We start from the raw sequence: 15,318 nt of genomic DNA on the forward strand, positions 1-15,318 counted from the left end.
CTATCTCCTTGCCTTGATCACACCCACTAGCTCAATCAACTCACTTTCCTATTACACTTCCTCGACCAAGCCATCAGTTCGCTCTTCCGTTCAGCCAAACTCCATCACCTGCAATCCATTTCATTGTTGTGCCATGTTCGACCTCTATGCCATAAATAGCACAACACTGTCCATGACTCTACATTTTGCCTCTGTGCTCAATGTACTCTCGCCACACCTTTACTCTATGTGGTCATGCCCTCGGCTGCCTACATACTTGTCCATCCAGTTCCCCCTAAATTGTGGTGTCTCAATTGTCATGTCATCTGGACCATGCCCGCGTAGGAGTACCTCGAGCGCAGAGGCAGACTGTGAAGTCATGGACCATGTGGTGCTATTTGTGGCATAGAGGTCGAACATGGAACGGGTTGTAGCTTTTTGCAGTGATAGCCTTGAGGCTTTTGGGTTTTCAGGTCTTCTTTCAGGGTAGCACATTTACTATGGCTGGAAACAATCAAGATCTATTTGGCGTTCTTCGTGAAGATGATAAGTTGGATGGCACCAACTATCCGATGTGGTCTTATCTCATGAAACATATTCTTGTTGCAAAGCATTTGTGGAATATTGTTTCTGCAGCTCACCTTTGGAAGTTATCCACACTAACGTATGGACTACCAATATAGCTTCTATGGGAGGCTGTAATTATTATGTCAACTTCATTGATGACCATACAAGGAAGGTGTAGGGGAATTAGTTATATTATTTGAGAAGGTTTAGAAGGGGAATAAAAGAGCATGAAGTAAAATAAGGACTACATATAAAATACAATTTAGTGAATGAAAAAGGAGGGGGAGGGGGGGAGGTTGAACTATGAATTAAATGTAGTTTAGTAGAGGAAAGAGAGTTAGAGACCTACAAGTCCATGTTGGCATAGGAAGGTGACTCAGAGGCATGGCTACACAAGGCATAGTGGTCAACACGGCACAATGATCGAGACACCACAATTTAGGGGGAGCTAGATGGGACAAGTATGTAGGCAGTTGATGGCATAGCCACACAGACTAAAGTGGTGGTAGGTCATCATTAATCATGTCCTCAGGTACGTGATTAGAGATGTTATAATTTTTTTAAACATAATCATGTGAATTCCCAAACCTTGGCCATGCATCACTCTCACAATAAAAGGATTTATAAAAACCAACCCTAGTGATACCTTTTTATAAATAATAAAGATAAGATATGTCAGTCATGGATGATATATAACAGGAGTGCACACGTGTGTGTGAGCACTAGTATGGTAGTAAAGCAAGTGCTTTTTGATCCAAACGAGAATGCAAATTATTTTTTAAAGGGACTTGGGATATTAAATGGCCTCCATAAATGGCAATTTGAAACACAAAGCTTAATTAACCTTTTAAAAAGATGAATTACATTCATTAGTTTGCCCTAGTGTTGAATTTTGATGTTTTGTCATGGTGTTTATTTAACATCTTTATGTGAGTGTAGTGTAGACAAGCAAATGACCAGACCAATATATGAAGTTGGATTTGCATTTGTGATTTTTTCCTGGTGTGTGTTTGTCCAAATTTGGTCAATTATTGAGCTGTGGATTGTAGTTGCATGATTTATGATGTGTTTTAGATTTTGTTGGGAAATGACATGATTTACTTGTTGCGACATAGTAATTGTGTTCTTGTTGAAATCAATGAAGTCTCCCATCATATATGTCTCTATGTGCACTATGTCGATTTATTTGCATGAGCAATTTTTGGAGTCCTTGAATTAGGCTTTTTATTTTTACTGTTGATGATTTGTAAGTGTTTATTATGGCTATGATTTTCTCTTTTTTGTTAGAGAACATGGCAACTAAGCACTCAACACGATCATTGTTGTAGTATGATGTGTTAATTAGATGAATGTTGTTTTTATAGTACATTGCAGCTCCTAGTCCTTGATTTATTGATATGTTGTTGAATCCTTTTATTTTCAAGTTATTTGTATCTATTGTGTGCATCTCTTAGAGACATAGTATTGTTGTTGCCATTATAATTTCACTTGTAATTATATTCACCTTGTGTGATTTAAATGATCGTGTGTTTAGGGATTGCAAGCTTTGGTTTATGTATGTTTTCCTAGAAGTTTTTGTTGTGGCATCCATTTGCATTGTATTTGCATCTGTTGTATTTATTGGAGCACTATTGGGTCTACCTTAATGTGCTTATAGTTCTATGAGAATGTATAGGTTGTTAGGGTCTCGTATGTGAGACAATGCAGTATATGTGAGATTGTGCGACTGGATGTTTGAGGGGTCGAATGCAAGGTTGTCCATTGAAAGACCTTGAGCTTGGTATATTGTTCTTGCAGTAGCTACTGGTTGAATAGGAAGTTAAGTGTGAGATATAGTGTGTAGGTTGTTTTTTCCCACTTGGAATTCACAAGTAACTTGTAGAAGTGGAGTCCATGTTTTGGTGTAATTTCATCATACAGGTTAGCATTTTGGTAATGTGGTTGCCTCTAGTTTTCTTATCATTGAATTCAATTCACACAATTAAAATTCAATTTGTTCACGAGTACATCTTCTATGTCGAGACAGCTGAAGCATATTTCTATTAATATACCTGGCTTTAAGTTAAGCTCATGGTATAGTCCTACTATACACTTTGGGTCATTTGGTATTTTTGTGGAATAGTTACATGTTTTGTTCTTAACATCTTTTGCTTTAAGTAGATAGCATTGGAAAACCTTTGTATTGTGTTTGTCCTTGGATGTATTTGTGTAGAAGAGATGTGCGATGTGTTCCTTTTGTGGTGATAACCTCTTGTAATTTCTATTTAAGTAGTCTAAGTCCCCTTGTGACTATTGTCCAACACAAAATTTGTTTATGATATCAGTGAAGCACTTGTTGTTTTGCTGCATCACCTTTGTTAACACATTGTATTGCACATGGTTTTTCCAAATGGATGGAAGCATTCCCAAGTTCGTGGGCCAGTCACAAAATATCCATGCATCCTTTGTTGGGTTTACGTGGCAAAGATCGCCACACAATAAGACATCAATGCCTTCAAATGGTTATGAGTGATTATTTTTTATCTCATGCATGCACATGCCTGCTGCTGCTGCAAATGTGTCTTGACCTATGAGGGATACTTAAAATCTACCACTTGTTGAGCTGTGCATATGCCATGGACCATAGTGTCCATCTCAACCTCTTGTTGCATTCTATTAGAAGAAATGGCATCATCATGGAAGTTAAGGATTTGTAGCGATGCTTAGAGGCTATGTGTTTTAGCCAAGTTGGATTTATTTGCACATAATTGTTCCTATACAGAGGACTTTAGAGGAGCTCATTGAGAGTACGGATTGTTAATGTGGGTTGATGAGGCCGCTCATGTAGTTATGTGCATATTCTAGCTTTTGTTTTATTACAACCATCACTCTCACACTTCTCACTGTGAACCTTGTCAAACTCTGCTCACAAACAGACGTACGATAGCAAACTGATGAACATCAGATAATTCAATGAAAACGTGAACCACCAAGCATTCAAATCATTTCTACTAGAGCTCGCATCATCTTTGCATGCATCATCCTCTTTTGCTTCGTATTTCCCAGAGTCTGCCCAACAAAAGCTCATAAATCAAAGAAGGAAATGTTGTGCAATCAAAAAGCAAGGAATGAAAGAAGAAGTTGAAGCGCAATAACCAATGACCTTTGTGCACATTGCTACAAAGAAGTTTCCAAAGACTCCCCATAGGTCGCCATAATCCATCCCTTCCTGCTACAACTTGCAGCTTGATTCACGTTGAACACCATCACTATGCATGTATGTGTACTCATCAATTTGTCACGGATAAGCTTCCACGCCCATCCATCAGCTCCTCACAATGCCACAATCAGCAAACCCCACACACTCATGCAACACTTGCCCACACCTTGACAATTAAAATCACGTGTCAACAAACCCCTCGTGACAAACACACTATACAAAGCTTATTTCATCTAAAACGATGCATGTAGGAGCAACACGTGGCAGTGTTTTAAGCTTCAAAACACCACTAAGCATCTGCGTGAAGTTGGAAGTCATGTAGGAGGTTGAAAACCAAAAGTAACAAAAATGAGAAACCAAAAACTAACCTAAGCAATGGAAATCCTATCCTAAACAACCTAGCCTACCCTAACAAAGCAACAAATGGAAACCAAACATAACTTGAAATTCTCAATGCTTTCTCTCAGTCTCTTCACCAACTCTTGCACACCATGCCCACATGTGAGGATATGGGCCTCAAGACACCTAATGGTACAAAAGCTTTCATGTAATCACTACTCACTCGTGGCTACTTGATTGTGGGATCTTATACTTGAGGATGGCTAGGTACCATAACCAAACTCAGGTAGCCCTAGAGAAGAAGAAAGCCATGCCACTTCAACCGCATCTACCTCTAGACTATGAAAGGATGAACCTCATCCAAACACTACAAGCACTTGCGAATCCCAAAGCCTCTCACACAAAAGAAAGAGAAAAATGCTAGCGTGTTCTTAGAAAGCAATGACAAGAAGACCCATCTATGTACACACTCATGCAAGTGGACACAAGTGGACTCCAAACTAGGGCTAGTGGAATGAGGACTCCCCACACCTAGCTCTCAATATATAGATCAAGAGGGGGTACCCTTGTGAGGCGTGCCATGTGGGATACAATGAGAGGTGCCACATATTTCAACCAATAAGAAATGGAGGTGTGTCTAATCCTCCTACTTTATGGTCCAAACCACATCATATATGCACACCTAAATGGAATAGAAATACAGTGCGAAATGTGCACATACGCCTAGCTGGAATCTGACAAGAATGGTCAATGTGTTAATTTGAGAATGGGTTAACATGCCCCCACCTCTAAAGTACATTTTGTCCTCGGAATGTGAATGTAAAAAATACATCAATGCAAGTGCAAGATACATGGAATAGCAAAATATGGCTCAAGGGGAAAATACTGGCTGATGAGGATATGTTAATGAAGTGTATGATTCATGTCGATGATGGTCGAGATAAGGGAGACTACCCCACCTCTAAAGGACACAAGGAATACATCCAGGAGGAGGTGCTCTGCCATGATCAAAATGCACAATGGTATGCGATCACCCAGGAGTATGGAAAAAATCTGATTTTGAGTAAAATGGCCAATGCTACATGAGAGGAAGTGTCAAGGAAAAGAATAAATGAGGCATAAGATGACTAAAACTAGAAAATAAAGAGAGATGGGTTGGGTGTGTATGATGAGAAAGAGAAAGGAGTTAAATTAACAAAGGAGGGGAGGTGTGAAAAAAAGAGGAAAGGAGGTTAAAACGAAATGGTGTGAAAGGGGGGAAGGGGGGGGGGGGGTAAGGGGCACATATTGGGGTAGGGGGTGAAAATAATTTTAAAGGGGGGGGGGCTATATTTGAAGTTATGGAAGGGGAATTAGAAAATGAGAGGGCAGGGAGTATGAGGTGGGGGGGTGAGGTGAGTTGAGGATATGGTGATGTGGAGGGCATAGATAAGTGGGGTGGCGAGTGGATGTGAGGGGGGTGGATGGGGAGGGAGATGAGGGGATGAGCTGGCAGGGGTGATGAGGTGGCAGAATAGGGGTGTATCACCACCACCACACAGTTTGCGTAAATAATGTGTTCTCCTCTAGTCTTGTGCTATTGATGCCACCCAACGATGACGCTTGTAACTCTCCACTCTTGTCACCTCCATTGCTCATCCTCTCTTTGTGAATCTTTGTCGCCTATCTTCGCATCACGTAGCGAGTTACTGGGCGAGACTACCATAGCAACATAATTGTTTTGTGTGTTTGTTACATGTGTGGTGGGTTTAATTGTGGTTGCTTCTTGTAGTCCTTAGTGATCATTTTTGTTGATCAGTGCATGCAAGAGAGCAAAAGCTTTGTCAATGTGGCTCCTCCAAATCATAGATCAAACCAGCAAACGCTTGAATTAGAAGAGTCATAGCTCTGCTAAAACCCAATGCAACTCCCCAATGCCAAAGAGAGAGGTGGTTGTGGCACCCTCCCTCCTCCTCACTCCAAACCTTTCTTTTTTGCAACTTTCAAACATCCTCTTGTTGTATGATGGCTACATGAACTTATTTCATGATCGCACTGGTCGTAAATGGTTCTTCAATGTAGGCGTGGTCCCAATCTCGAGTGCAGTTGACCTTTGACGGCCTGTTTGGCACTTTCAATCACTTGTTGCTATCAATTGTAGGATCAGAGTTACCAGTTCACTCATCCTTAGTTGTCCTACACTCTACCATAGAGAGTTAAACATGAGAATGTGCTGCTCTAGCAGAGCTCTCTATGTGGATGTTGAAGGGCTTCTAGAGATGGTAGTGAGTTTTCTATGCACTCTCCTAGCAAGAAAGTTTTTTTTTCTTTGGCTCACGTTTCTCTCTCTTCTTTGTTTGTGCATTATACAATTGTGGTATACTGTAGGCTCTTTTTTTTTTTTTGGGGGGGGGGAGGTCGACTATGCTTTGTGAACAATAGTGATGATTGTATGCTACCTTACTACCCCTTGTAACTAAGCAAACATATAATCAAGCATTAAAATGATCTAGAGGCCATGCACCTTGCCTCTGATTATCTTCCCACGGCTTAGCATCATAGCATTGCATGACCAACAAGGCTTTACGTGATCTATACAGATTATAGCACATGACTTTACATATTACAATTACATGGCAAGAATGACCTAACAGAGTTAGATGAGGGGAGACAATGCTTGATCCCCATTGTTGACTCTTGGCCGACTTTGTCTTGTTGTTGCTGCCACATGCATTTACGCTGGTGGTTTTGCCAATCTTGCTCGCCTTGCAAACTGATTCTTCTATTGCTATTTCAACCTTTTTGTAGGATGGGTCAGAAGTCTTTCTTGTAGGTTGATTTTCCTCTTTGTCGCAACTTTCCTGCAAAATTCTTCTCTTCACACATCCTCCTTACGGACTGGTCCTAGCACAGCGGAACCAAAAATGTTCAGCTTCAAAATACCGCCGGGCGTCTGCATGATGTTTGAAGTCATGTAGGAGATTAAAAACCAAAAGTAATGAAAACCAGAAACCAAAAACTAACCTAAACAAAGGAAACCTATCCTAAACAACCTAGCCTACCCTAACAAAGCAACAAAGGGCAAACAACATAACTTGAAACTCTCAACGCTTACTCTCACCCTCTTCACCAACTCTCCTACACCACGCGCATGACAATATGGGCCTCTAGACACCTTGCTATACATAAGCTTTCATGCAAGCATGACTCACTCATGGCTACTTGATTGCGGGATCTTACACTTGAGGATGGCTAGGTACCATAACCACACTCAAGTAACCCTAGACAAGAAGAAAGGTATGCCACTCTAACCGCATCTACCTCTAGACTACAAAAGGAGGAACCTCATCCAAACACTACAAGCACATATGAATCCCAAAGCCTCTCACACAAAAGAAAGAGCACAATGCTAGTTTGTTTTTAGAAAGCAATGAGAAGAAGACCCATCTATGTAGAGCCATGCAACCGAACACAAGTGGACTCCAAACTAGGGCTAGTGGAATGAGGAATCCCCACACCTACCTCTCAATATATAGATCAAGAGGGGGTACTCCAGTGCCATGTGGCGTATAATGAGAGGCACCATGGATTGCAACCAATAAGATGTGGAGGTGGATCTAATCCTCCTACACTATGGTCCAAACTATATAATATATGCACACCTAAATGTAATACAAATATAGTGTAAAATGTGCACATATGCCTAGATGGAATCTGACATGGATGGTCAATGTGTAAACCTTGGAAATGGGTTAACACAATGGCAATTTGCATGACGGCCCTCCCGAAATATCGTAAGCAGACCTTTCTTAGGCGTTAGCTTCTAAAAATTCAACACCGCTAATTAGACCTTACTATTGAGGCCAAAAAGATTACATGTGAAAATTCACAAAAGAGTTTCAATCCTCCATTGTAGCACTATCTGAAGGAGGCACTTATTTAATATGAATGTCCTCATTTTGGTAGAGCAACGAGCTACTTTACCCATCATCTTACTATTCTTTAAGGAAAGGATCCATGTGGCATTCAAAGGTTGCACCACGTGGTGGGCACATGGTGGGCAAGGGGTGCTTTGGAGGGGGCTTGGGGGGAGAGCTAATGTGATGCCACGTGGAGGAGAGGTTATCGCACAACAGACTGACTGTGCAGAGCTGGGAGAACTACATAAAGGGCATCGTCGTGCCATGTGTTGCCTCAGACGAGTCCACAGTGCAATGCTGTTGCACTGTCTCACGTAGACATGTCCCCATTGGCAGACTGCCAGTTCACCTCATTAACATCGTGTGTAGACTGCCAGTTCGTGCCCAAGGCCAGACTGGCAGAGTCCAGACTACCAGCTCACCTCAGATAGGGAATCGACACGGCCACATGGCAGAAGGCCGAGCACTGGACCCGACAGTGCATGACGTGGTGTTGCTGGTGCAGGGAATAGATTGCCACATGGTGATGCGACGTGGTGCGTTGGTGTGGCTGCGTGTGACGGCATGGTCGCAGCTGAGTCTGTAGACAGAGGGGATGGGGGGACATTTGACAAGGGGGCGAACATGTGCTGACCGTCACAAGGCTACATGGCGTTGCACAGACAGATGAAGTGGTGTGGCGCACTCCAAACTACGCATAGATGATGTGGAGTTGCATAGATATTTATGATATTATATATATATATATTATATCTATTGAATATTATACTATATATATATATATATATTATATGTTATATATTATATTATATTATTATGTATGTATATATATACATACACACAATATATATATATATATATATATATATATACACATAGAGAGAGAGAGAGAGAGAGGATATATATGATAATATATGAGTGCTTAGCTTTTCCAAAAAAGGTAAATCTATATACCTTTTATAGATTTACCTTTTTTGGAAAAGCTAAGCACTCATATATTATCATATATATCCTCTCTCTCTCTCTCTCTCTCTCTCTATATATATATATATAATCCATTTTAAAAATGTTTTAGCAACATGCCCATGCTAATGGTGCTGGTGGCATCTTGAAAGGTAATGAAGGAATATCATTCGGAAAGCTAACGAACATGGAAGAAGGAACCCACATGAGTGTCTCTAAAGGGCATCCCTACCATTCAGTAGATCCAAGCCCGTGGCCTCTCTTGTTGGGGTCACTCGGAGCTTTAGCAAGCACCATCGGTGCTGTTATGTACATGCATTCATTCACAGGAGGTGGAGCACTCCGTGCATTTCTTCTTATAATGGCTCTGGTAATTCTATCTATGGCACGCCGGCTCATTTTCTTTCGCAACGAAATTATACCTAGATTTCATAATAGATGTCTGACTCGGAACCCACTGATACTGTTTTGTCTTTATCATCATAGCTACATGCTCTACCTTGGGCTTCCTATAACTCGACTACATGTTGGCGCTCAAGAGGAGGAACCTCTACTAGAGCATTCAATAGGCCAAGCTTCCCATGCAATGGTGCCTTTCCTCCTCCTCCTCCTCTTCTTAGTGTAGTTGGAATGACGGCCCAAGCACTCAAATGCCTCAATGCCCTACCCCTTTTGCATCCTTGACAAATTGGGTGGTGCATTTTAAAAATTTCTTAAAATTTCTCAAAGCTTAAGATTTATAAATAAATTCTTGAATTTTATTCCTCGAAATTGAAGGCAACCTATGATCCCAGCTTTGAGACCCAATGGAGCGGGTCTCTAACCTATCGTAGACAGGTCATGCTACTCGCGGGATACAATGGAAAGGTTCTCTCCTTGGAAGCGGCTGAAAAGTAAAGGCGTCCTAGGACAGCAAAAGCTATTAGAGTCATTGGCCTTGTGCGAATTGAGGAAGTGGTTAGTCCGTGAGGAAAAGCACATGATTTGGGATAGGGGGAGTGAGGGGGAGTGAGATTGAGTGCGTGCTTCGACAGCCCATAGTGAGTGACAGGAGTCATTCCGCGAGCTACGATGGCGCGCATGATGAATCGAAACAAGGCGGGTGGGCAAAAAGTGTAGTTTTGTGGCGGTTGATCTTGACTATTTTCTGCTACGGAGATAAGCCTGGTGGGGCTGCTCTTTTTCCTGGTCCCTATGTATATGCCTGAAGAAATTCCGGAAACACGAAAAGAGGAGGCTTCGTTTGACTGTTGTTTGAAGCGTATTCTTTGTGTATTTATTTTAAGTATTCAGATCAGTGGCGGAGTTGTTGGGCTGCATGTGTGGGTCGCTGCAAGTTGAGGGGAAACAGAGCAAAACTGGCCAGTCCACTGGAAGGCCCTACCCCAAAAGAGAGAGAGAATAATTAACAACAGAACTGGCCGGTGTCCAGGTTGATGGAAGGCCCTTCCCAACAAATTGCAAAGGGCAGGAAAGAGAGAGAGAAAGAGAGAGGGAGAGAGAGAGAGAGAGATCCAGGGAGAATGTAAGTACGTAACGCGCTTTTACTCATCGGCGTAATGGAGTTTTACTCATCGGCGTAATGGAGTTTAAGTGGGTAGTGGGCACTGGGCGCCATCAACCTGGTGACTGGTAGCCTCAAGTCTTCAACAACGAGAGAGAGAGAGAGAGGACACTGATATTTCAAATTTTGATATGATAGCGTTTAGTAGACACTAATGCACAGAGGAGAAAGGCGACACCCGAGATCGATTTGGGAGATTGCTTAAAAGAATCGATACTAAGAATGTAGAGAAACCAAGGAGCAACGAACGAGAGAGAGAGAGAGAGAGACTTGATTTTGGATTTCTTATACCCAGAGGCAAGGAGACATAGAGAAGAGAGAAAGAGAAGCCGCTGATGAGTGAAAGAAGAAAAGCCGCAGCAGAAGGAGACGAAGAAGAAGAAGCGGAAGAAGGAAGAGGAGAAAAAGAGAGGACGTGATGATGATAGTGGTGAGCGCTGCAAGAAAGAACAAATCTAAATTCTAAACGTCCATGACTCCATGACATAATAGAGAATGCACCAAGAAGTTGAAATGCAGCACCTTGAGTAGTGTGCACAACCACAAAAGTGGAACGCCCAAGATTTGCTCTGCTGGAAGCGGAAGCTGCCTGCTGGATCATCATCATTCCAGTGGTGAAACTTGAGAGGCCACACAAAGAATCAAAGATAAGCTAGCTTCCCAAGATTTGCTTTGGAAGGTGCATGATCCGGACACTCCGAAAAGAAACTGCAAGCTCAAGGACCGTCAAGGTGTGAACCTCTCGGTGGGCATTTCCACCATCACCGTCCGGTTGGGAATAGAGCAGTCACTCAGCAGAGGAGAAAAACAAATTACTCTCTCTCTCTCTCTCTCACACACACACACACACTCACTCTCCTTTTAAGTCGTCCTGCTTCTCCATGCCTCGCCGCAACCTTGGCCTCAAACCACATGCCTTGCCTTCCCCCCACTCCACCCTCCCCAATCTGGACAAAATCATGGTCCTCGACCATTGCCATTTGGCCCTCTCCGGTATTGCCTGGCGCATCCTCACCTATTGCCTCGTCTGCATGTCCCTCGTGCTCACTTCCTCCATCTTGCGGACTAACTTCCTTAATGGTAAGTGCCTCGTCCTCCGCACTGCGCAGTGTCCACTTAGTGTGAAGTTTGAGATTCAAATGGCTAGATACTTTGGGAATTTAGCTGCAACGCCGTCACTCAATTTGAGATTCAAGTGTTTAGATATAGGTTTGCGAATTAGCTGCAACTCTTCCTTGAGTTGTTGACATCCTCATTCAATTTTTGTGAGTTCGGCAGTGCCTAGTTAGCTATTAACCAGACAAAAACCTCAATGCAAAGCATTGCAGAACGGACTCCGAAGCTGTCAATGTACGTTTTCCGTGTAAGCCTCCTCTCAGCGCACGAATTTGCACTGCTCGAGATCTGCCGTAGTTTGATTTATATCTTGACGAATTGCGTCAGGTTTAACTAATTTGTTCAAATAGCTTTGCGCCCCGGCTTGGGATAATCCGTTGGGCCACAGAGATTGAGTTTGCTTGTCGTGCATGATCGATCACAACATGGCGCGCACTAGAGGGAACTGCTCAAGCGGGCAATTCCCATCGTTTTGCAAATCATCGTCTCATAGTTGCATAACGTGGGTGTAAAGACAGCCAACAACTAGCATCTTCTGTTTCTTATTTTAGTCCTGTCTTCATGGCATGAACAGAAAAGGTTCTTGATCCCATCGACATCATCAAAGAGAACGTTGTTTTTGGGAAGGCCACTGCTGTTGAAACTTCGAGGAAAAATGCAATTGCGAGGGGAGCCAAGTCCTACTTTGGTGGAGGCACCTCACAGAACTCGCGTTTGCCAGGCAATCTCAACAAGTCTCTAAACGTCGAGGAAGTTGTGGCATTCCCTGACGGCATATTGATGTTCTTTATCAGAACAGGCGACCACTCTAGAGTGCAAGCACAGGAGTACTACTGTGATATAGGCGAACGACGAAAGCGGGCACCTGTTCTTCGTGTCGAGGAGAAACACCAACCAGGGCTGCAAATTGTCACATGCAAATATCCTGAGAACGAGCAACACAGCACTGAATATGTACAGTCCGTGGCGCTCGTGCACAAAGCAACCGAAGAAAAGCACAACCTCCCGGTGGATCATTCGCCAAAATCTTGGAACAACCTGGTCTATGAGATGATGTTATTGCAAGACAGCAGCTTGCTGCTGTTTGTCAAGGCTCCCAGCTTCCGGAGGGTCAAGATCCGCGATCCCAATCAGTTGGCCTGTTTCTACGGCCCGAATGTGAAGACCAGGGTTCTGGTTGCTGCCCAAGAGGTTGTCCGCTGCGAACGTCCCCCTTCATCGATGGAGAAGCTCCTGGCAGGAGAGATCGTCACTGTTTGGGATGACACGAGGGGTCTGCTGCCATCCGTTGTACGCTTCTATACATCAGTCGCCGCACCCAAACCCAAGAGTTGGGCTCCAAGAAAGCACTTCCTTTGCGTTTGCTCCATGCTCTGGAACGAAGCACGTTTTCTCAGAGAATGGATCATGTACCATTCCTTCTTGGGAGTCGAACGCTGGTTCCTGTACGACAACAACAGCGACGACCACCTACAGGAAGTTTTACATTCTGTGGCGGAGTACAACGTGAGTCGCCATGACTGGCCGTGGATAAAAACTCAAGAGGCTGGATTTTCGCATTGCGCAGTAAGGGCCGAACGGGAATGCACCTGGGCGATGTTCATAGACGTAGACGAATTCGTGTATCCAAAGGATTATTTGAGGGAAGGAGCTGACGTGCCCTCATCGTCGCTCGACGATAATCCAACAGCGACCCGGTCGACGACTGTGTTGCGCACGCTGATCTCAAATGTAACAGAATCAAGAGATTTCAAGGTGGGAGAGATAAGAATCGATTGCCACAGTTTCGCTCCATCGGGACGGAGGGAGCATCCGAGAGAGGGAGTAATGCTCGGCTACAATTGCAGGTTGCAGAACCCGGAGCGTCACAAGTCGATAGTGAAATTGGAAGCGCTCAACGCAAATCTACTCAACGTGGTGCATCATTTCCAGCTGAAACAAGGATTCCATGCCGCGGATGTGTCGAGAAGCGCCGCCATCATCAATCATTACAAGTATCAGGCGTGGGAGATCTTCAGGAAGAAATTTGTGAGGAGAGTGGCAACGTACATCACAGATTGGAGGGAGACGCAAAACGAGGCGTCAAAGGACAGGGCGCCTGGGTTGGGCACGGAGGCCATAGAGCCAACCGATTGGCCTTATCGGTTTTGCGAGGTGGAAGACACGGGATTGAGCAACTGGACCTCCAAGCATTTGCGCAACATCAACACGCAACACATGCTGTGGCAGTAGAGCTAGACTTCTGCAAGTGAACCATTTATATCCATCATCATCTAATCTAATTCCTTCCAGCTGCTGCTCCTCCGAGGCTCAGCCATACATATGTCCATGCCATGCATCAACAACGTCGCCCTCTATCCTTTCAACTCTCGAGCTGCTTCATCTGCTCACAACTGTTTTCACCAATGAGGCGCTTAAGGTTTGTGTCTTGAAGACGTGGATCTGTCACGAACTTTACTTGATTTAACATCTCCATAGTTGAGAACCTGTCCAAATCTGTGCACCAATTACAGTGTGCCTTAGTGGATTTTATTTGTTTTTATTTTAGAAAGTCCTAGCTTATTAATGTAAATTAGGTACATCTAGAAGCATACCATGTCTAATTCCAAAATTAGACATATGAATTCAATATCATTTTTGCAATACTGTATTGTACAGAAAAAGTCTATTGGTCCATATCTCAATAGTATAGTGCCAATATGATTATACAAAAATTAGACAATACAATTATGTTTTGTAATATTAATGTAAGGTCACTATGAAAAATCTATTGAACTTTGTTTTAGGGCAAATTCTTATTCTACATCAGAAGGGGGGACATTACACCATGGCTAAAGTGGTAATACATGCTTTACAAATTGTCAACTGGTAAAGGGAGGCACTCTCGTGGGATTGTCTTAAGGGGAGGGTGTCAGCGACCTCAGTGGGAGCTAATTTGCTTGACTCTGCAAGACTCCCCTGCAACCTTCCTCTGCACAGGTTTAGACTCCATTGTAGGCTTCTCTCCAAACTCTTCTCCTCTCCACGTGGCACACTCTAGCTCTCCTCCTAGAGCCCTAGCCACTCCAGCTCTCGCCATGTGGCCATGTGAGGTCTTAACACGTGGAAACCTCTCCTTAAAGAATAGAGTAGAAGAGTAGATGTTTGGAAAGTTTTGATACCATTATTATATTATATATTTCCAAGTCATACCAATATGCAAAAAATAATGCACAATTTCATCAAACCTTGAATTGTGCTTCATATGAGTGTATGGGAAATGTAAAATGACTAAGATTGATCATACATTACATAAGTTGTGGAAGATTATTAAGAGAAAGCGTTTTAAGTCCTATGGCATTTTATTATACATAGAAATCACATGAGTACCAAACATAAAAGTATAGCATGAACAAGATCATAGACATATTTTACATCAATCGAAGAAGGGAAAATCAAACATGATAAGCGGTCTAAATACCATAGAAGTTGGCAATTTGTAAAACATGGCAATTACATAAATTTTGTCGAAGATAATGTAGAGAATTTAGAAAGCATTTAGGTCCTATACATAGAAATCATGTAACCACCAAACTTAAAAGTATAGCATGAACAAGGGAAGGTAAACATCATAAATGGTTTAGATATGCAAAGATGCAAGAACCTGTTAGAGAAAGAAACATGGACATCGCTTTTGAATTGACTCCAAACGA

At 42.8% G+C, this 15,318-nt stretch overlaps 1 protein-coding gene across 1 annotated transcript; it reads left to right on the forward strand.

Annotated features, from left to right (window-relative positions):
- The first annotated feature begins 11,355 nt into the window (after positions 1 to 11,355).
- On the forward strand, positions 11,356 to 13,858 carry LOC147889173 (glycosyltransferase family 92 protein At1g27200-like). The gene is made up of 2 exons (XM_087391996.1): positions 11,356 to 11,590; positions 12,201 to 13,858. Exons 1-2 carry the CDS (start codon positions 11,392 to 11,394, stop codon positions 13,856 to 13,858), a joined length of 1,857 nt encoding a protein of 618 aa, XP_087248122.1. The 5' UTR covers positions 11,356 to 11,391.
- The last annotated feature ends 1,460 nt before the right edge of the window (positions 13,859 to 15,318 follow it).

The sequence above is a fragment of the Dipteris shenzhenensis genome, chromosome 20, assembly GCF_047967505.1.
Source record: "Dipteris shenzhenensis isolate YYH24624 ecotype China chromosome 20, Dip_SZ_1.0, whole genome shotgun sequence".
Lineage (NCBI taxonomy): Eukaryota > Viridiplantae > Streptophyta > Polypodiopsida > Gleicheniales > Dipteridaceae > Dipteris > Dipteris shenzhenensis.

What these genes read in the sequence shown, in the direction of transcription:
- LOC147889173 (XM_087391996.1), top strand. Translation starts at nt 11,392, where the DNA reads ATGCCTCGCCGCAACCTTGGCCTCAAACCACATGCCTTGCCTTCCCCC. An exon ending in GCGGACTAACTTCCTTAATG is followed by an intron (nt 11,591 to 12,200) that starts GTAAGTGCCTCG and finishes TGGCATGAACAG; the next exon opens with AAAAGGTTCTTGATCCCATC.